The sequence below is a fragment of the Euprymna scolopes genome, chromosome 34 (assembly GCF_053919585.1).
Source record: "Euprymna scolopes isolate OS-2025 chromosome 34, ASM5391958v1, whole genome shotgun sequence".
Lineage (NCBI taxonomy): Eukaryota > Metazoa > Mollusca > Cephalopoda > Sepiida > Sepiolidae > Euprymna > Euprymna scolopes.
In genome coordinates, this window is record NC_136515.1 from 78,889,960 (window position 1) to 78,912,739 (window position 22,780).

General features: G+C 36.8%; 1 protein-coding gene across 1 annotated transcript in view; it reads right to left on the reverse strand.

The window, feature by feature from the left end:
* Positions 1 to 1,003: 1,003 nt before the first annotated feature.
* Positions 1,004 to 22,780, reverse strand: part of LOC145259303 (bridge-like lipid transfer protein family member 1) — a 454,810-nt gene continuing 433,033 nt past the window's right edge. Inside the window, 3 exon segments of the mRNA XM_080117188.1 lie at positions 1,004 to 1,578; positions 21,995 to 22,026; positions 22,028 to 22,124. Coding sequence (XP_079973314.1) covers positions 1,374 to 1,578; positions 21,995 to 22,026; positions 22,028 to 22,124 — 334 coding nt within the window. The 3' untranslated portion in view covers positions 1,004 to 1,373.

Sequence of the window (22,780 nt, forward strand, 5' to 3'; positions counted from 1 at the left end):
GCATGAGAAAATATTTTACCTACATCTCATCCTTCCAAAGTTTTTTAAAGATTTTAAAATCTACCTAAAAGTAAAAAAAAAAAAAAAAAAAAAGTGTTGAATTATGACTTTACTGAATTCTGCTAAAAGATGAAAAATGAGACATCTGAAAAATAAATTAAAATTAAGAAAAAATCCACAAAAGAAAAAAAATAACACAATCCAAAATTTCTTTTCTTGTTGACATTTTTTTTTTTTTCTCAACAAAAAAAATTATATTTTCTTTTTGCAAAGACATTCTTTATGTTCTTAGGATTCACAATCAGCAATTTTTTTTTTTTTTTTTTCAGATATTTTTTGTCTTGTTTTATCTGTTCTAATTTGATTTACAAGTTCAAATTCTCTGTAATATTCCATTTTTTTTTTTTTTTTTGCTTTTTAATGTTTTAACAACCACAAAATTCATGTAGAGTTTCCAACAATATGTTTTGGCAAAAAATGTTGGTAGAAGGAAAAAAAAAGTCATTTTTTTTGTGTTCTTTTTTAATACTTATATATAAAACATATATATACAATCATTTCATCCATTTATACATTGAGTTTAAATAAAATCTCTAAGTCATTCGTTTTTTTATTTTATTTGATTTTAAATTATACTAATATCAATTAGGGGGAGTAATTTTTGCTTCTTTCTTCTAAAAGAGGGAGAGGGGGGAGTCGTTATTTTATTATAAATATTCTTTTATTCCCCACCAATATTTTTTTTTCGCATTTCATTATTTAAATTAAAAACAAAATTAATTACATTTTGTTCCAACACGACAGAAAAATAAATCTGCATTTTTTTTTTATTGTCAAAAGGATTCTATTCAACCCAATCTTTGTATATCAGGGTTTTTTTTGTTTTTTTTTTATATCAGTTTTTATTTTAATATCAAATTTTTGTCAACTTCCTGAATCTACAAACTGACCAAAAGTCATCAGTCAACTGATTGATCCAGATTTTTTTTTTTTTTTTTTAGTCTTTGTCTTTCTAGGCCATCTACCAAGTGACAAGCCCAGTTTTTTCTTTTTTTTTTTTTTTTTTCTTTCTTTTTTCCCTGGATTTCTGATTAAGCTATCAGTCAACTGACTGGCCGGCTGAGTTTTGTTCTCGTCCAAGCCTGATTAGGCCATTTACTGATTTGACCAGACCACACGGCCAGTATTGCACCGCCTCATCAGCTTTTTGGCCTAAACCGCTGTAAAAGTGTCGTAACAAATAAACAAACACACGAATCATCACGATAATAATAAGGCAGATTATTAAAATACTGCTGCTGCTGCTCGCTTTTAATTGGAGACGTTGATTTGCTGCAGCTGGCTTAACAAAACAAGACTGTCTTTTAACAGCCTCAGGTGTCTTCGTCGGTCACTGGCTTCTCTCTTAACACAAGCATCAGCTTGTTGACAAGGACGGACAGCACTTTGTCCATCGGGTCCATGAAACCGCGTTGCATCCATTTCGGGATGGTGACGCGGGCGTGAGAGAATCCAAGTTTCTGTAGAATGTAATCCACTCCGATTGGATCAATCTGGCTGCTCGCCCAATGGACCAGTCTGGAAAGAGAAAAGAAAAAAAAATTGAAGTCGTAGCAAAATATCTGCATGTTAACTTATCTTCCTTGAATCCATCAATAGTTTGAAGTTGGAATACATTAGACACTAATATTATTGATAAATTTAAAAGTTAAAAAATAATCATCTCACTATAGGTAAAATTCATTTATATATATACATATACATATACAATATAAAGCTGAATGTCTGTGTGTGTCTGGTCACAAATAGGCTTCTATATGGTTGACTATTTTAAAAAACTGATTACATATAATGATAGAAGATGTATCGAGACACAGGAATAGGTATGTTTGATCTGGCAGAATGGTGGTTCATTAAAATTGTGGGGTCTGCGTTCGCGCTAGGTCCACAGAGTATAGAAATAAAAAAATTAAAAAAAAAACGTTTACAAGTGTTTTTGATATAGATGTACATAAGAATACTTTGATAAGTATGTTTTAACTTGAATAGAGATGGTATAATAAAATTGTGGGGTCTGCGTTCGCATCTGGCCTCCATAGAATGGAAATAAGCACAAACTTTAATAAAGACTTTTCATATCTATCTGCGTAAGTATACTTTGATAATTATGTTTCAGTTTTAAGAAATATGGTATAATAAAATTATGGGGTGTTCGTTCGCGCCTGACCTCCATAGAATGGAAATATGTCACAAAGTTTAACAAGGTTTTTTAATATAGATCCACAGAATATTGTGATAAGTGTTTCAGTGTGAACAGGTATGGTATAATAAATTATGGGGTTTATCTATTTTATTTTTACTTTCATCATATTTTGCTTTGGTTTTGATACCCCCAAATCCAAAGCTATCTCATTACAACCCTTCCTTTTCGTAACCTATCATACTTTCATAAATCAGAGTCCATTTTCTGTAGGCTGTTTTTGAACCCAGTCAACGACGGGTACTTTTGCTAGTATATATATATAAAAGTGAGAACATGCGGATGAGGACACTTCTCAACCTATGTACTTAACAGATCTAAAGACTTGAAGTTTTGTATGTAAGGTATTCAGACATGTGGAAAACTTTTTAATCGGTTTTCATCCAGAAAAAAAAGGGCTGCTAAGAGGTCAAAAATGAAAAATCGATATGTGGAGGTCATCAAATTTTTATCTATTTGCTGTTCTTTTTAATGTTATCTTCCCTATTTTGAACAACACTAATATAATTGATAAATTCGAGGGTTCGAAAATACTCAGCATCATAATTATAAAATTTGATTTAATGTCTGTTTTACATGTTGGCATGTGCTGGACGACTTTTATAAATTGACTTCCAAACTAAACTATCTCCGTCCAGGTCCTTATTCATCCCTCTTTTCCTAAAATCATTTTTTTACACTTTTGCTGCAGTTCTCAGCTGACAAATCAAACAAGTTACAGATTTTTTTCACCTCGGACGAGAGCTGTCTTCATCTGACGATAGGAAAACCCGCTGTAAATTACAGAATCGGTTTAGGTCAGGTCACCTTTACAAGAAACAAACCCGCCCTAAATTCTTAACACATACTATATGCAATCAAAGCGAATATCTAGAACGCTTATGGTCTTATGCAACACAATCTTCTGTCATGAGATTTAAAATCTTCAGATTGTTTGGTCATGTAAGGCTTTCAAGTGTAGAGTTATGCAAAATATGGGTTGAAAACGTAATAGATGGAAGTCAGTCGAAAGGTGTTAAAAAAAGAAAGAAAAAAAAGAAAAAAAGAAAGAAAAAGGATAAAGAAATAAAGATAAAGGAAAATGAAAAGAAAAGAAAAAGAAAACAGAAAAAAGAAAAGAAAAAGAAAAGAAAACAGAAAAGAAAAAAAAACAGAAAAAAGAAAAGAAAAAAGAAAAAAAGAAAACAGAAGAAAAAAGAAAAAAAGAAAACAGAAGAAAAAAGAAAAAAAGAAAAAAGAAAACAGAAAAAAGAAAAAAGAAAACAGAAAAAAGAAAAGAAAAAAAAAGAAAACAGAAAAAAGAAAAGAAAACAGAAGAAAAAAGAAAAAAGAAAACAGAAAAAAAGAAAAAAGAAAACAGAAAAAAAGAAAAGAAAAAAGAAAAAGGAAACAGAAAAAAGAAAAGAAAAAAAGAAAACAGAAAAAAGGAAAAAAAAGAGAAAAGAAAGAAAAAAAGGAGAAAAAAACATAAAAAAGGAGGGAAAAAATGGATAGCCTATGTTTGGGAATGGGTAAACATAAACCATTGGCCGAGGATCATAGTGTTTTGAAGACACTCAGCCATGTTAGTGTGTATTCGATATCTGGTGATGAAAGCGTTTTAATAAGAAGAAAATGTAATTCTCAGGGAAAGACATCTTTCAAGGGGAAATAAATGTGGTTCGCCCACCCACCCCCATTGTAAAACATTCACAGCAAATACTCATCTATCTACAACCATCATCAACAATTTCCCTTACTCTCTGTCTGTGCTTAAAACTAAACAAAAATTCCATGAACAAGGCTTCCCTCCCCCCAGAACTACTCGTCTGTGGAACACAATACTGTGGGGTTGCTTCCCAGTTGACTATAACAGTCGTTTTCAAGTCAATTGTAAACAAGTTCTTTTTTAGCCATTATCTTAAATAACTAATTTCTGCCCAATTTTCACCATAACCGATCATCATGGTGTTGTCGCACTGGACACTCATTAACCCTTATTCTTAAGTGACTTCGGACCCTTGATAAGGTGTGATTATCATAAAAAATGAGAGTAGGAAGTGAATCTTAGGTTTACTTTCATCAGCCGCGTAACTCTTGCTTCCTTTTTTTGTCTTTTAGTCCTCACATTCCAGGAGCAATGTTTCTGACAAAGAGGAAAGAATTGCGGTTTTCTTAGTCAGAATCTCTTTCATTTTACATCATTGTCAAGTTTTTGACATTGAAGTACTATTTTTTTTTTTATTTCTTAATACCAAGTGACTCATACTTTGTCTCTGGAGTCATTGCCAAAAAAATAAAAAGAAAAAAAAAAACTAAAAAAAACAACAAAAAAAAAACTGTATTATTTATGGAATTCTATTTTACCCTTCCGGGTGTTCTTGTATTTGATTATTAAAATTTACATTTCAATCACATTCCCTGATTTCATTTTTTATTTATTTGTTTTTGTTTTTTTTTGTTTTGTTATTCTATTTTTGTGCTCACAAGGCCACAGTCAAAGTGAGTATGCTACGAGGTGGAAAAAAGAAAAAAAAATACTGCACTATTTTAAGGATGAAGAGATATGTGCCAACGTATAATTTGAAACCTCTCTCTTTCTCGATATATATATATATATATATATATATATATATATACACACACACACACACAAATATGTGTCAGTTCTCTAACTTCTTCATCTTCTGTGATGCAGAAGAGGAAAATTAAAAGTATCATGCCCTCATGCTTGAAAAGATGAGGCCAATTCACAATCGTACTACTAACTTGAAGTGTATTCACTTAGTTTATATTTGTTTGACAACATCTCGACCTTTTTCTGGTTACTTAATATCAAAAGGTTTGTGCAGGTCTATCTATCTATCTATCCCTAGAATTCCAAAGATGAATATAAATATTATCTTTAAAATTGGAACCTATTTGTTGTCGTTTTTTTTTTTTGTATTATTAAATTAAATACCTTTCTGTCTATATATTTAAAAAAAAAATACAACTTTATTCTTTTAAACATTCATTTTAATTAATTCCTTTTTTTCTTCGTTTTTCTTATGTGATGATCATCTTTAGTTAACTATTATGTGTAATTATATTCATGCAGATATTCTACATGATTTATACTTGCGTAATATTTGCATAAAAAAGTTATAGTAAACACAAACCTCTTTCTATATATGTTTATCTATACGTCCATATGTGTTTTAAAAAATTTGCCTACCAAACTCCTTTGTCAGTTTTTGGTCTACAGACATGAAAATTAATATATAGGGAATTCGAACCCATGCAACACATTATATTTGGGTTTTAGCTGGGGAAAATCGGTGGAAAAGTGTGAAAATTAAAAAATGGAATTTGCCAGGTAAAGGTCGAACGACGCCATTACGAATATGCATACGGAATGTAATAGCTATTGGTTCATGTTTTAATTTTTAGTCTTGCAGCAAATATGTCTTCATAGCTCAGGCATTAATGTCAAATGGAAAAAGTAAATTGTAAGCTAAACGTTTTGGTTTCAATTCACGGTAGTGGCACACGAGTCATTTTTTCTGTTTTTTAACTTTTTAAATCATTACTATGTATTGGGTCCAATATAATATAATAATGAATACAAAATCTGCATTGATAAAATATCATACTTAAGTGTATTTTACAACCGGGCAATGCCGAGTGGCCTGCTAGTTTATATATGAATAGACGACAAAACAGTTATATTCCAAATTCCAAGATGTTATTCATCTTACCATTTATTTCTTTTCAACATGTCAAAACATTCTTTTTTTTGACAGCACGTTTCATCGCGCAGAAACTATCATATAATTATTATGTCGATATCAAATATTTTCTGCACTGACTCATCAGAAAAATATGAACTTCTTAACAATGAAAAAAAATATTCAAAATTGAAATAATAATTTTATGATTGTTTCTACGCTACAAAACAGGTGCTGTCAAAAAAGGCAACCTTTTGGCATGTTGAAAGAAAGAAATTTTGGAACTTGGAATATAGCTATTTTGTCATCTATTTGTAGATGCTCTGTAGTTAAATTTAACATACATCGAGCTTCAAAAATAAAAAAAAGGTTGGTATATTAAAAGGGTGAAATATAATTGTGAAAGTATATTTTCCCCATAAATGTTGGGTATGTATATATATTTTCTATGCTTTTTCAATTATAAGCGTTTTTCATTTTTTTCTTCCAACCTGTGGTGTACTCCAGTAAACACAGGTTAACAAAAGGACCTAAACCCCTGGTTGATACAAAACTGTTAAACTACAGATATGAAATATTCATAATTTAATTTATAACTATGAATAAAAAAGTCAAAAGACAAAGTTTCAACGAGATATTTAACAATGCTTATTGATTTTATTCTTATGGAAAATTTAAAATATCAAAAAATTCTAACAAACGATTGATTTTTTCTGATATTCAATCATCAATATCAATTTATGTAATAATGTGTGAGTATCTATTCATAAAAACAACGGTTTATAATAATATGAAAGCTGTTTTTCGACCCTTTTTTTTTTTTACAAAGGAGTCATAAGTCACAGAGGCCACTTGAGGATAAGGGTTAATGAGTGTACGGTAGTTAACAGGACAATATCGTTGTAATCATTAGTTGTGGAGATTTGGTAAATTGGATTACTTAAGAGGACGGCTCATCAAGAACTTGTTTACATTGGACTTGAAGACGACCATATAGTAGTCAGTTGGAAAGCAGGAAAACGGAAGAGAGTTTTACAGGGGTGCAGCTCTCGGAAAGAAGCTTTGTTCATGAAGTCTACGTCTAGTTTTAGGCACAGATGAAGAATGATGGAAATTATTGATAGTGGTTTCAGATAGGCGAGTGTTTTTCGTGAAAGTCGGGACAAGGGGAACCATAGATTGGAGCTCAGACGAGCACTTGTCATGAAAACATCATGGAAAAAAGATACGAGAATCCACACTTGCATTATTCGCAGTATATTTTGCACAGCACACATGTCATACACATGCACACACACCTCTATATATCATGTTCAAATGTTCAACCTCCCACGATGCCTATAAACTACACACCCAGTGAAAAGGAGAATATATGACAACTAAATGATAAACTGGTTGCTTCAGTTCATATCAACAGCGTTACGACAAGGCGTCAGCTCAAAAAAAAAAAAGAAAAAAAAAAGAAAAAAAAAAAAAATAGAAAGATTCTTTCTAGAGTTTTGAAGGCATCAGTGGCACCGCACCCGAATCCATTTTTATGTACAAACACAGACCATAATAAGTAAACACACCTGTAAATTAACACATTTATAAACAACTACACACTTGTGATGAGTGGATTCGGATACAAATTTGTAAGCTTAACTCACACAGGATCAGGCAGAAACATAAAAACTAAAATGTGTGTAGAAGAACACGTTCGTACAGACAGGGAGGCAAGCAGTAAGCACTTCTGTATGCGTTCACATGTACTCAAAGAACTTGAATACCGACTGGAGAAAAGTTGAAATGCCTACCGGGGAGAGAACTTGAAATGCCAACCAGGCATTATTCTAGAGTGTTTAAGGAAATGTTTCCCAAGCTTTTTCACACACCACTGAGCTATTTAAAATTTTGCAGCACAAAAATCACAAAAAATATCTAACAATGCTTATTAATTTTATTCTTATGGAAAATTTAAAATATCAAAATATTCTAACAAACAATTGATTTATTCTGATATTTAATCAGCAATATCAATTTATGTAATAATGTGTGAGTATTTATTCATACAAACAACTGTTATAATAATATGAAAGCTGTTTTTCGACCTTTTCTTTTTCAAAGGCGTCACAACTTATCAAGTCCCGGAGGCCACTCGAGGATAAGGGTTAATGCGTGTACGGTTGTTAACAGGAAAATATAGTAATCGTTTGTAGTGGAAATTTGGTAAATTGGATTACTTAAGGGTAAGGCTCATCATGAATTTGTTCACATTGGACTTAAAGGTGACCATATTGTAGTCAGTTGGAAAGCAGGAAAACAGAAGAGAGTTCCATAGGCGTGCAGTTCTGGGAAAGAAGTTTTGTTGATGGAATCGACATTTAGGTTTAGGTACAAATAAAGAGTAGGGAAAATTATTGCTAGTAGTTTCAGCTAGACAAGTGTTTTTCGTGAAAGTCAGGACAGGGGAAACCATAGATTGGAGCTCGGACGAGCACTTGCCATGAAAATAATGATAAAGCAGAAACATGCTCGCAATGTCTTCTGCGGGAAAGAGGTTGCAGGGAAGAGAAAAGGGCATCCCCCACTAGGTTACAAAGGCAGGATAAGTTATTCTAGAAGCTCCTGCCCAGATGTGGCAATAATGCTCCATCTTTGGATGTACTTGGCTCTTATACAGGTAGAGAATTGCATCAGCAGTGAGATATCTACTGAAGCCATAGATTGATACCACCAGTTTTCCAGCAGCCTTGACAACGGAGTTGATGTACGTGTCCCATGTCAGATCAGGAGTAAAGGTCAGACCCAGAAGTTTGCCAAAACATGGACCCTCCCAAGACGAGAGTCATTCATTTCAATTGATGCCAGCTTGGTTTTAGATGCATTAAAAGTAACCTGCCACCTTTTTCCCCATTACACGATATGCTCAAGGTCAGAGAGAGAAAAGCAAAAAGAACTTGGTCGTTTATGGCCTTTGAAGTGTTGCCATAGATAGCAGTGTTGTTAGCATAACAACCCGTAACTTCCACTTATAACCTACTAGCATGATGACCCGACGTTGTCCGGAATTGAATGACGATCAACAAATGTTTTACGCTCCCATATTTTTATTGTCATCAAAATCGGTGAAATTGGCCATTTTTTAATCAAATCGATTGAATGCCTGCTTTAGTTGGGGATCCATCGAGGTGAAACAGGGGGAAGCTTCAGATGCCTCTCGCTATGATTGATTTCACGATACATTGTAGTTTACATTGCACTGTAAAGAACCTACTGTTGATTTTAGAAAATTATGTTTTATATAATCAAATGCAAAAAGTCAAGTATCATACTCCAATTATGTTCTGAAAAGAAACATTATTTTGAATGCACCCCTGTCACATCAAAGAACCTACTGTTGATTTTTATGTCAAGCCTTTCGGCTTGTGTGGTAATAAGATTTCTCAAATGCACTTGTGATATTAGGTTGTGTAGGGTGTTAACTTTGGTTAAAATCGCCTGTTTCTTCTTTCATCGGATCATTTTGATTATCGATAATTATCAAAGACATTCCAATACACACCTATCTAAGAACACTGCCAAGCACATGAAGTTCCCTTGTGTGAAATTTCATAAAAATCGACCCAGCTGTTTTTGAGTCCATAGGGAACGAACTCACAGACACACAAAGTTCCTTTTATATAATAGTAGAGATTCGCAGCACAACTGTAATCATTTCGCGGCATGGCACAGTGGTTGGGAACCATTGGTGAAAAGTCTCTCTGTACAAGAGTTTGAAGTATTCGAAACCTGAATAAGAAGATCCACTGGTATGGTTAACACACAGTTGCTTATATGAGGAATGGTGCACCTTCTCCAAGTGCTGCTGCCTCAAGGAACAGCATCAAGCTGGATACTCCACTAGACTAGATAAATTCTAGTCCTGGTATCACGTGAACATCGACTGCTTTACACAAAGGCAGACACAGAGATACATATTCAAATTAAGATGTGGACACGTACAACTAAACATGCAGGCCAACACACTCCCAGATGTGTTTGCAAACATTTTATACGGCACACTGGGACATGTTTACTCACTAAAAAACAATTTCCTATTGATATGTGGATGCAAAGAAAAACAAAGCTGAGAAGGAAAAGACAATGATTTTACATACAACATGAAAAGAAATTGGAATTTTAGGAAGATCCCCATCATTCCAGTAATTATAGGAGGAACCAAACTCAAGAAAATAATTTCAAAAACTACTTGGCAAATATACTCGGTGAACCAAGTGCAAGAGAGATACAAATAATTTCACTTAAAGGGGCGGTTAGAATCTTAGAAAGATCTCTCGTGAGATAGTGGATAAATGTCTGGCATCTGGTAGGATGCCTCAGCCCCAAGTAAAAAAAAAAAAAATGATAAGAAAATAAAAAAGAAAACACAAAGGTAGATGCAGACACACAAACATATTTGCATTAATATTAAGGGGGGGGGGAATATATACAACAAAACAGAGGCAAGTCAACACACACACAGGTTAATGATGTGGGCTTATAACCTTGGTGTACCAAGTTCGAATCCAGTTTGTTCCACATAAGCACTTTTACTTACCAATGTTGGCAACCTTTACGTGGTCCTTGCTGTAAGTACCTGATGCCTTTCTAGAAAGAATTCTTAACAAAAAGATATCGGGGATGGGGGGGGGGAACAAAATTTATCATGAATAACACACACACACACACACCCACAGATGTGTCCACAAATATATTTAACACCACACACTAAGATAGATTTACACAAACATACCAGAAGATGCAGACAATAAAACACACCTATACGTAAACCCACACACAAAAAAAGCTCAAACCCAAGTTGCACACGTGCGTGTACACACACGCACGCACGCACGCACGCACGCACACACACACACACACATGGAGACGTACAAAGAGATATTTATTTTGTATCGATTCTAAATATTTATATAGAAGGAATAAATTCAGGAATAAAATAAAAAAAAGGGATCTTGTAAGGCCGGTTGGGGGGATGGAAAGAGAGGAATAAGAAGTGAATGAAGTAATTGTGAAGAGGGGGGGGGGTTAGGGATGAGAGGAGGAAGGGATGAATAGATGAAAAAAAAAATGGAGGAAGCAATGAATGAGGCAGAATGAAAAAGGAACTTGTTTGTGGAATGGAATGATGGGATGAGGTTTGTCATGCAGTAGTAGTAGTGGTGGTAGTGCAGGCAAGGCAGCATCGCACTAACCACCATCCCCATCTCACCCAGCCGACCCTCGACATTATGCACTTGTATAACAGCAGCAGAAGGAAGACAGCTTCAGCAGAAACATTCAACAGGCAGCTCGAGAACCTTTCGTTTGGCTTTCACAAAATTGATTTCCCAACACCGGGGGGGGGGGCACAGAAAATATGATGGGAGGGGAGAGAAAATAAGAGAAGAACCACGACTACTACTACTAGTAGTAGGAGTAGTACTATTATTATTAGCATCTGTTCTATCCTCAGAGAGGGGAAAAATCTGGTGAAATTGATTTTTAATGGTCCCTTAAATTATAAATTTACTTTTAATGGTCCCATTTATGCCAATAGTATATGCACCGTTTCATCATTTTTTTTTTATAGTATTGACACCCGAACTTAAGGTTAGTTCTTGGGTTAACTAATGGTGTGCATTTTGTTGTTGATTTTTTTTTTTTTTTTTAACGATTAAATATCCCTACACTATAATTCACACAGCACGTGGCTTACGAACCTTCGTGTAAACTCTCCTTATGCCCATCAGTATGTAAACATTTTAATGGTGAATGCTCTGACGAACTGCAAGCACTTGTGCCCCCACGTTGTAAAGACCCTCGACAAACCCGACAGGCAGTTAAATCCCACCCCCATACAGTAGAGATTCCTAAATGTGAAAGATCTTTCTACTCCATTAGTTTCTTCCCCAGAACCGCTAGACTTTGGAATTCCATTCCAGGTTCCTGCTTCCCCAACGGTACTGACGTGCAGAAGTTCAAGTGTAACGTGAACCGACATCTTGCTGCCCAAATCCCTACATAGTACCCCAGTAGTTGTTGCCCCTGATAGTAGCCCCCTATACCAAAGTGGCAATGTGCCTTGTTTGGGGTGAAAATGTAATAAAAAAAAAAAAAAAAAAAAAAAAAAAACCCGAAGATTTTGCCGATTCTCACACACATTTTTTTACCCCCCCCCCACACACAAAGCATGTTTCTAATTGAAACCTAAGGGGATACTATTAGGGATCCTGCCTAACAGGGGACTGTGGGGAGTCAAGCAGCAAGATGTGTGTTGTCATTACATTTAAAATTCTGCAGGTTGGGACAGCCAGGAAAGCAGGGGAAATAGAGAGGGAATTTCAATGTCTAGCAGTTTAAATGAAAAAACTATTAGAGTAGAAGGCTTTCCAGCATCTAGAGACGTCAACAGTAAAGGGGTGGGATTTTGCTTCTTATCAGATTAGAGGAGTATGTCAGACGGGTTTTTTTTTTTTAGAGCTATCCATTTTAAGGGAATACAAATGCAAGTTCATCAGAGTACATCCCATTAAAATACTTGTACAACAGGAACAGGGATGCGACGATGCGACAGGAGTTGAAGTTTGGTCGATAGTGCGGGATCTATTAGATGTGAGATTATTTTTTGGGCTTTGTCTTAGAGTGATAGATTAGCAGTAGATGCACCTCCTAGATGTGGCAACAATACTCCATGAATGAATAACTGCTGGTAAAGACATAGAATATCATGATGCAGTTTTCTAGCAAGGTAGAGGGAGCCCACCTTCTTTGCAGAAGCCTTGGCAATGTCCTCAATGTATCTGTTCAAATTCATGTTACCTGTGAATGTTAAGCCAAGGAGTTTGAACAAGGAGCTCTCATGGAGGGTGTTATTTTTCATGGCAAATTTCTCAACAGATTGGCATATTTTTTTCATAAATTTTGATCATTAATCATAATTTTATGGTTTCTAAAAAAAAAAAAAAAAAAAAAAAAAAAAGCTGTTAGAAACCAATTTCAGAGAGAAATCCTTCTCGAATAAGGTAATTTTTAGTTTTCTTCTAACCCAAAGTGTTCTTGGTATACTTTTTTGCCTCCCCTCCTCCACATGTCACAACTAGCCCGGTGAAGTGGGGGGGGGGGGAATAAAAAGTGACTATCTACTATCATAACTTTCTAACTCCACCTCAATGCAGAGCTAGGTTAGATATGATGCTGTTTTAGTATGTGGGGAAGGGGGTTCAGAATATCTCCCCTCACAAGAAAGGAGGGTGTTGAAACCAGTGTGGTTATGAAAGTTGTTTAAACTGGGCTCGATTGGATTTCTCTTGGGGAGACACTTCAAGTGGCTCCAGCAATAAAATAATCCCCATTCCCCGACAAAAAAATGGTAATGCCTGGGAGGAAATAATTCCTAGGCCTAAAAGACTATTACAATTGGGTTAACACCTGCATGATGACTATTATGCCCACCAAACCACCAACAGGACTGCATTTCATGCGATGAACACTAAAATTACAGCCGCTGCTATTATTACTACAATTATGACTATGATTGCATCCTCGATACTAATTCTACTACTGCTACCATACAAACTATGACCATGCTACTGTATCCTCTCCTGTATTATTTCCATAATTACCTGCTTTAATGATAAAAAGTATTCCAAAATATCAATAATAATCAAAATCATATGAAAATTTGCATACATACATATATATATGTATAGATGTGTGTGTATAATATATACACATAAGTATAAACACACACATATATATATGCAAATATGCACACACACACATATATATATATATATATATATATACATACACCTATATATGTACCTAAATATATATATGCGTGCATATGTGCATATATATATATATATATATATATATATATATATATATATATACACGTACTACATTAGATGAGTGTGTATATATGTATTTATATATACGTGTGTATATATGCATATATGTGTGTGTGTATGTATATATATGTGTGTATGTGTGGGTGTGCAATGCACACAGGGTGATGTGACGCGCAAGTGTGTTAGCTATAAGGTAGCGTCTTCGGTTACTCACCATCTCGCTCTCAGCAACCACCACTGGCTAGCCTTGCGCGAAACGAGAAGCCGAGTGCGTAAGTCTTCTCCTGCCAGTACACAGCCTCTTCATCATCAAGACCTCTGCTGTGCCTCCTCGTGGTCACACACGGTAACTGGTTGTCATGCGACTCCAGGCTGAATCAGTAGAGGATCTCGGAACAGTAGGGAATCCCAGAGGGATTGTGCTATGGCCCACCGACGTGTGGACATGCCCTGACACATTACCAATCCCTATCCCAGCCATGGGTCAAATGGCCTCACTGCCTTGTGAGAGCCATGGAAATGGATAAGGCTAGGGGAGCAACCCCGACAGAAACGATAGAGTGGAGCCCCTTAGGTGGTTGGACGGCATACTTGCCTCCTTCCGGCAGCTCCTGCACCCTTGTTCATCCCCAGCCATCTCGACTATGTCTTGCCGTTGGAATTGGGCAGGCCAGGACAAGACAGTGAGGCCAATGCAGCGCAAGTCCCCCTCACTATAATCCAAATCCAGCGCAAGTCAGGGTGTCAAAAATTGCGTCAACACCAAGCCCTGTGGCGATGGGCGAGCGGCAAAGCAGCAAGTGTGGAAATCACTGCGAGCTGTTGCTGCAAACCTTCACACAGGCGGCCCAGAAACTGGTCGTACTCCACTCGACCGAAGCAGCGAGGGGGTGCAGGCAACTGGCTGGCCGACCGAGCAGTCCTTTTCAGGATCACTCTGCTCGCCTCCATGGCATGAGGACAGAGTGATAAAAGGAGCCCTAAACATAGCTGCTTCATGATCACCCCTGGCCAGCATACCGCGGCTGGCGGGGTTTCCCTCACAGCAGTCAAGACATGAGAAAGAAAGGGTTGGTGCTTACCTTAGCATCATGGAATGTTCGTACTTTGCTCGACAACACCAGAGCTGACTGGCCCGAGAGAAGAACTGCTCTTGTAGCAAGGGAGCTTGCCCGCTATAAGGTAGACATCGCAGCCCTCAGTGAGACTCGCCTCTCAGACAAGGGTCAGGTGGCGGCTACACCTTTTTCTGGAGTGGACGCAGCAGTGAGGAGCACAGAGAGGCTGGCATGGGCTTCGCCATCAAGACTGAGCACATGACGAAGCTGGTCAGCATCCCGGACGGCATCAATGACCGGCTGATGAAGATGCAACTCCCGCTCAGCAAGGGAAGAACCACCACACTGATCAGCGTCTATGCACCAACCATGACTAACCCCAAAGATACTAAGGACCAGTTCTATGAAGATCTGGAAAGCCTCATCTCCGCTGCTCCGCAGAGAGAGAAGCTCATCGTCCTCGGCGACTTCAATGCCCGCGTTGGCACAGACCATTCCACTTGGGACCGGGTCCTTGACCACCATGGAGTGGGCAAGTGCAATAGCAACGGTCTACGGCCGCTCAGCCTCTGCGCTGCACACGACCTTTCCATCACCAACACCATGTTTCGCCTACCCACCCGTAGCAAGACGACGTGGATGCACCCACGCTCCCACCACTGGCATCTGATCAACTATGTCATCATCAGGGCAAGGGACAGGAGAGATGTAAGGTTGACCAAGGTTATGTGTGGTGCCGACTCTTGGACAGACGACCGCCTGATCATATCCAAAATGTGCCTCTACATTCAACCCAAGAGGCGGCCTCAGGGCCAGAAAGTCACAAAGCGCCTTGACGTGGAGAAACTGAAAAGTCCAGATGTCATCCATGAGCTACAGGAAGCAATCAACGACAAGCTATCTGTCCCCCTTACCATCTCGGACACTATTGAAGATCAGTGGGCACACCTCAGAGACTCCACCTACTCCATCGCTCTCGAAATCATTGGACACAAGAAAAAGAAGCACCAGAACTGGTTTGATGAAAATGACTGAGATTCAACCCCTCCTGGAGGAGAAACGCCAACTTCTCCGTGCACATCAGAGTGACCCCAAGTGCTTCGCAAAGAAATCTGCCTTCATCAACATCCACAGCAAGGTGCAGGCCAGACTCCGCTCCATGCAGGATGCCTGGCTCAGCACCAAAGCAGATGAGATCCAGGAGCATGCCGATAATCATGATACGAGGAAGTTTTACGATGCGCTGAGGGCTGTCTACGGTCCCCAGTCCTCTAGCTCTTCCCCCCCTGCTTAGCTTTGATGGAACAACTCTCTTGAATGACAAAAAGCAGATCCTTGATAGATGGGCAGAACATTTTAACAGCGTGCTAAACCGGACATCTTCCATCAGCGATGAAGCCATCGACTGACTATGCCAGGAGCCTATCAACGAGGAGCTCGACATCCCATCCTCGTCAGAGGAAGTAAGCAAAGCCATCAAGCAACTTTCCTCTGGGAAGGCCCCTGGCCCCGACTCAATTCCAGCTGGTGGACCTACACTGCTTGTAAGACTGACAGAACTCTTCCAATCCATGTGGGAGAGTGAAGAACTATCCCATGATTTTCGTGATGCTACTATTGTTCACATTTACAAACGCAAGGGAAATCGTCAGTCATGTGACAACCATATCCCTTCTCTCCATCGCTGGGAAAATCCTAGCCCGCATCCTTCTCAACCGCCTGCTGGTGCACCTTGAAGATGGTTGTCTTCCCGAGAGCCAGTGAGGCTTTCGAGCGGGCCGCGGGACGACTGATATGATCTTTGCTGCACGCCAACTGCAGGAGAAGTGTGTCGAGCAGCACCGGGGCCTCTACACCACGTACGTCGACCTGAATAAGGCCTTCGACACTGTTTGCCAAAATGGCCTCTGGTGGATCATGGAAAAATTTGGTTGTCCAGACAGGTTCATCGTCATTGTCAGGCAGTTCCACGAGGGCATGACCGCCCGTGTCCTGAATGACGGCGACCCCTCAGAGCCCTTCCCTGTGACCAACGGAGTCAAGCAGGGCTGTGTCTTAGCCCCGACACACTTCAGCATGGTTTTCTCTGCCATGCTCCAGGACGCTTTCAATAACAGTCACTCTGGCATTGACATCAAGTACAGATGTAACAGGAAATTGTTTAACATCAGACAAATGCAGGCAGTCACGAGAGTGAGGGAAACCATCATCAGAGATCTTCTCTTTGCCGATGACTGCGCCCTTAATGCCCCAAATGAGATAGAGATGCAACGTCAAATGGATGGATTCTCCACCAGGTGTGACAACTTTGGTCTCACCATCAATACAAAGAAGACAGAAGTTATGTATCAACCCGCCCCAGGGGATGCATACCATGAACCCGGCATCACTGTCAAAGGGCAGAAGATCCATGCTGTGGAGCAATTCACCTACCTTGGCAGCACCCTCTCCCGCACCGCCAACATTGACATTGAGGTTAACCTTAAGACCTCCACAGTGAGCAGTGCATTTGGAAGACTTAGAGACAATGTGTGGAAGAGGAGAGGCATTACACTCGCAACCAAACTGAAAGTATACCGAGCAGTCATCCTGACAACCCTACTCTACGCCTGTGAAACTTGGATGCCATATAAAAGACATGAAAAACAGCTGAATGGCTCCCACCTCAGATGCCTCCGTAATCTTCTCAACATCCGCTGGCAAGACAGAATTCCTGACACGGAAGTCTTGAAGCGTGCGAGGCTCCATACCATCACCACCATGATCCGCAAAACCCAGCTCCGGTGGGCAGGCCATGTCTATCGCATGCATGACAGCCGAATCCCCAAACAACTTTTCTATGGGGAACTCAGCCAGGGAAAGCAGACTGCAGGAGGCCAAAAGAAACGATATAAAGACTGCCTGAAAACCTCCCTCAAAGACTTTGACATCAACCCCCAGTCTTAGGAGAGTCGCGCTGCGGAACGTTCTGCCTGGCGTTGCGCCATCAGCCTAGGAGCTGACAGGGCAGAGGATCAACGCATGACCCACGACCAGCAGAAGCGCAAGAGGAGGAAGGAGAGAGCTGCCGGTTCACAGCCTGCCAATACCGCCTTCACGTGTTCGGAGTGTGGAAGAGTCTGCCGAGCACGGATTGGCCTCATCAGCCATCTCAGGACCCACCAACCCCCGAAGTCGAACTGATTGATACCTTGGTCATCGTCGACTTCGACAGACGAGCAAGAAAGAAGATGTGTGTGTGCGTGTGTGTGTGTGTATATATATACATATATATATATACATGTGTGTGTGTGTGTGTGTATATATATGTGTGCGTGTGCATATATATGTATACAGGTATGTATATATATATATATATATATATATATATATATATATATATATATATATATATATATATATATATATATATACACACATATATACGGAAAAAGCCCCTGAAGTCCGTATTAACGAATTCGATATAACTCAAAGAAAAATTAATTTCTCAAACTACCAATATTATCATTGAATTAAGGATTGTTTATTTAATATTTTAACACAAAAAAATTATAATTGCGAAAATTATTTCTACTTTTTTTTTTTACGCTTCCATTTTTAACGTAATCTTTACATGTAAGATTCTTATATTTCCATTGCACGCAAGAACGTATAATTACCAAAGTAAAATAATGTTCATATAATCTTGGAAAATAAAGTAAAAAAAATTAAATCGAAAAACAGGAACATAGAAAAATAATTTAATTAAAAAATGGCAAAAATTATACGCACGTTCCATGTCGGTAAGTACGGATGCGCAGAGTTGAAAAGAATACCAGTCCGTTTTGCACACCCTCCTCCTCTTTTCAACTACATGCCTGTTTGTGTTTATGAACTTTGAATTTCACTTAAACATTATGATAAATTTTAACGTAAGTCTGTATTTTTTTAGTGTGTAATTTTTTCAATGACTATAAATTTTTTTCTTAACTAATTGTAATTCTGTATTAATATTAATAAATAATGGTGCTAACTTTTTTTTTTTTCAAAGAATAAATTGTCACTAGTATAATTAATGAATTTAATTAACTTTTAAATGAAGGAAGAAGGGTTTGCGACTCAAAAAAAAAAAAAAGTCGCTCGGTATGCCAGAATAATGTTAAATAAAAACATAAATTATATCTAATTTGTCCTTCCATACATATTTGAATATTGCCGCCATTTTATTTTTTTTTTGATGCAATAAACCAGTCTCGTTTCAAGCAGTGATACATTTTTGGATAATTATTACTTTTTTAGCAAAAGTTAAGTACATTTATTGTATTAATTCATTATCTTAAGACTTTAACTTAATACTTAACTTGGAAATAATTCCAGAAAAATGTAAGCGCATAATGATTTTATACGGTTTTTCAGATTTGAGATAAAATTATTCCATGTATTTTTTATTTCACACGCTATTTTTTCTTGGAGAAATTAACTTTAAACTATAATCTTTCAAATGCAATAAAAAAGTACATGTAAATTAAAAAAATTATTATGATTAACTGGCGTTAAAAAGCATGCCCCCCCCTATGGAAGTAGCCATTAAATTGCCCGTACGTAATATTTTAATTTATAGTGTTAGATATTTTTTTTTTATTTCCAAACCACCTCTCTTAGTTCCTTGTTATCCGAACAACTTGGTTAATTTTGAGAAAGAATAACACAATAAAATTCTTGTATTTAAAATAACGTATATTTACAAGTAAAGGTTAAAGTTTCCAAAACAGTTGTTCTTGAGGAGTTTCTGTTTGTTGCAGAAAAAGAGAGTAATTTCTGAGAAGTGCTCGCTGTTAATCTTTTTTTCTTTTTTATTGTTGCAAGCAACTCCAAGTAATAGTGGGTAATTTGCATAAGTGGCTTTATGCAAATTACCTTACAAAGTTTGAGTAGAAATAATTCTAACAATAGAGTCAAACAATAAACAAAATAAAAACAAACAAAAGACAAAAAAACAAAAAAAAACAGGACTTTATTGTCATCAGTCAGAAGCAAAATCGAAAGCAAAATTTTGTTAGCAAAAAAAAACAAAAAAAAACTGCATGCTGGGCACGAACTTGCATATTTTAAGTTTGTAAGTGAACACGTTACCGATCGAACCACGATAACACAGATGTTATCACATTGCAAATTTAGCTTTTTAAAACAAAACAATGAATCGACCTTTCATGCATGTGCAATTAGCATCATCAAAACGAATGTTTTTACCTGAACCCACCCCCTTCAAACAAAAGACATTTTTACATGAAATAATTCTTGATTATTTCTAATTTTTCGATATTGTGTGTCTGAGAGATTGCTCTTTCTAATGATACTAGGTTTGTTTCTGTTCAATGGGTATGACAAAAAATTTTTAGCAGACATACAAACACACACACGAATGGCTGAGACTTATATTATAGGTGAATATTGGACACGCCTGTTTTTTTTCTTAATCAAACTGTAGTGTTATGCATTGATGAAGTCTTTAAGTGAATCATTCGTAAAATTTGTTCTTTAACAGTTGATTTTCTCTTTAATGTGTATATTTAAAAAATGGGCAGAAACAACTGTTTTATATAAAATGTTTTCCTTTTTTAATGAACTATATCATATTAAATTAGAAGCTTTAGTAATCTTATAAACTATTAAAAGTAAAACAAAGATTTTTGCAGGGGCTGAACAAGATCGAACTCAGTCGAGTACCTACCATGAAAATTATGATAGAGCAAAGAAAGATTAACTTACAGCGGATATCTAATGTCACTGGCAAAATGATTAGATCATTCCAATACTCCAGAAAGTACATCACTCCTGATGCAATCCTCTACCTGTACAAGAACGAAATATGTACTACGATGAAGTACTATTGCCACATCTGGGGAGGAGCTCCAAAGAGTACCTTTCCTACCTTGAAATAGTACTAAACTGGATTCGAAATCAGTGGGCAAATCCCCTCTTCTCCATCCTCATTTCTCTTTCTCACAGAAGAGACATAGCAAGTCTATTTTCATGGTAGGTATTCAACAGAGCTTCTATTAATGCTTCCCTTTTCTATAGAGGACGCTAGTCTTTCTACAACAATCGCCGAAGGTTCCCTTATTATCTATCTGTGCCTAAAACTAAACAAAACTTCCATGAGCAAAGTTTCTTTTGCAGAACTACCTGTCTACAGAACACAATACCACGTGGTTGCTTCCCAGCTGGCTACAGCATGGCTGTTAGCATGTCTAATCTAAACAGTGGAGCCATTCTTTTAAACAAATACTACCCAAGTTTCACCAATACAAATCATCATAGCATTGTCTCACAGGCCATCTGACACTCATTAACCTTTATCCCCAAGTGGCACCCTCACTATAGTAAAAAATATACATTTAACTTTCTAAAACAGTTAAATAATAGTTTTTCTTTAATCTTTTGTCTCACCTAGCCTTTCATCACCCTCAAATATTTATTACATCCCCAATAAAGGGGAGTATGTTTTTTTTTTTTTTTTTTTTTACAAAGGGGGTCACCACATATCAAGGACCGGAGACCATTCGAGGATAACGGTTACTGTGTGTAATGTAGTTATAGGGACAGTTTTTTTTTTTTTTTTTTTTTTTTTTTTACAAGGTACTCACCACTTATCAAGGTCCGGAAGCACTCGGGATAAGTTTATTGCATGTACAGTAATCAATGGAATAATATAATATCGTAGTAATTGTTAGTAATTATCAGTATCAGTTGCGTGATAATCTTTCGTAAAGCAATTTGGTATAATTAGATTATTTATGAGAACAGCTGGAGAAGAATTTGTTTTCATTGGATTTGAAAATAATGATATTGTAGTCAGCTGGAAATCAGATCAGCAGAACAGAGTTCCAACGGGCAGTTCTAGGGAAGGAAGCTTTGTTCATGGAATCCATGTTTAAGGTTTAGGCAAAATATAGAGAGTGGGGAATTTATGCTAGTGATTTAACTAAACGAGTGTTCTTTTTGTGAAAGATTGATGAGAGAGGACCATAGATTTGATCTCAGTCGGACAATATTGGAATCTGTGTTCTACATAAACCACGACAAGTTATAAGAGATGTAAGTCACACATGTAAAATTGAATTATCTACATACCGAACTGTAGGTTCCAAGTTCCAAGTCTTGCATTTCAAACTGGCGCCAATCTTGTTTGAGAGCTGCTGTCGGATCGGTAAGCTTTTTCCGCTCCACCTCTGGAGACTTTATGCCACTATTACTCTTTGAACTAGAAGCAAAACGTGTGTATCAGCAGAAAAAGAAAGATTTTTTAAAAAATGTTTTTACTTAAACAAAAATCAATCAAGCATCGTGACACATTCTTTAGCAGTCAAGAAATTTACTCTTCAATCTAATATTTATTTAAAAAAAAAAAAAAAAAGGAAAGAAAAATTCACTTTAATAACAAAATGTGTTTCCTAATTTCAAAAGTGCAGCATTAAAATTATATGTTGTAAAATAAAATGATTAAATGTTCAAAAGTAGAAAAAAGGTAGAAAATAAGAAATAGAAAGATCAAAAAGGTCAGAAAAAAAATAGAGAGCAAAAAGATAAAAAAGTCAGAAAGAAAAAGATTTTTAAAAAGTCAGAAAGAAAAAGATAAAAAAGCCAGAAAGAAAAAGATTAAAAAGTCAGAAAGAAAAAGATAAAAAAAGCCAGAAAGAAAAAGATTTTTAAAAAGTCAGAAAGAAAAAGATGAAAAAGTCAGAAAGAAAAAGATTAAAAAGTCAGAAAGAAAAAGATTAAAAAGTCAGAAAGAAAAAGATTAAAAAGTCAGAAAGAAAAAAGATTAAAAAGTCAGAAAGAAAAAGATTAAAAAGTCAGAAAGAAAAAGATGAAAAAGTCAGAAAGAAAAAGATGAAAAAGTCAGAAAGAAAAAGATTT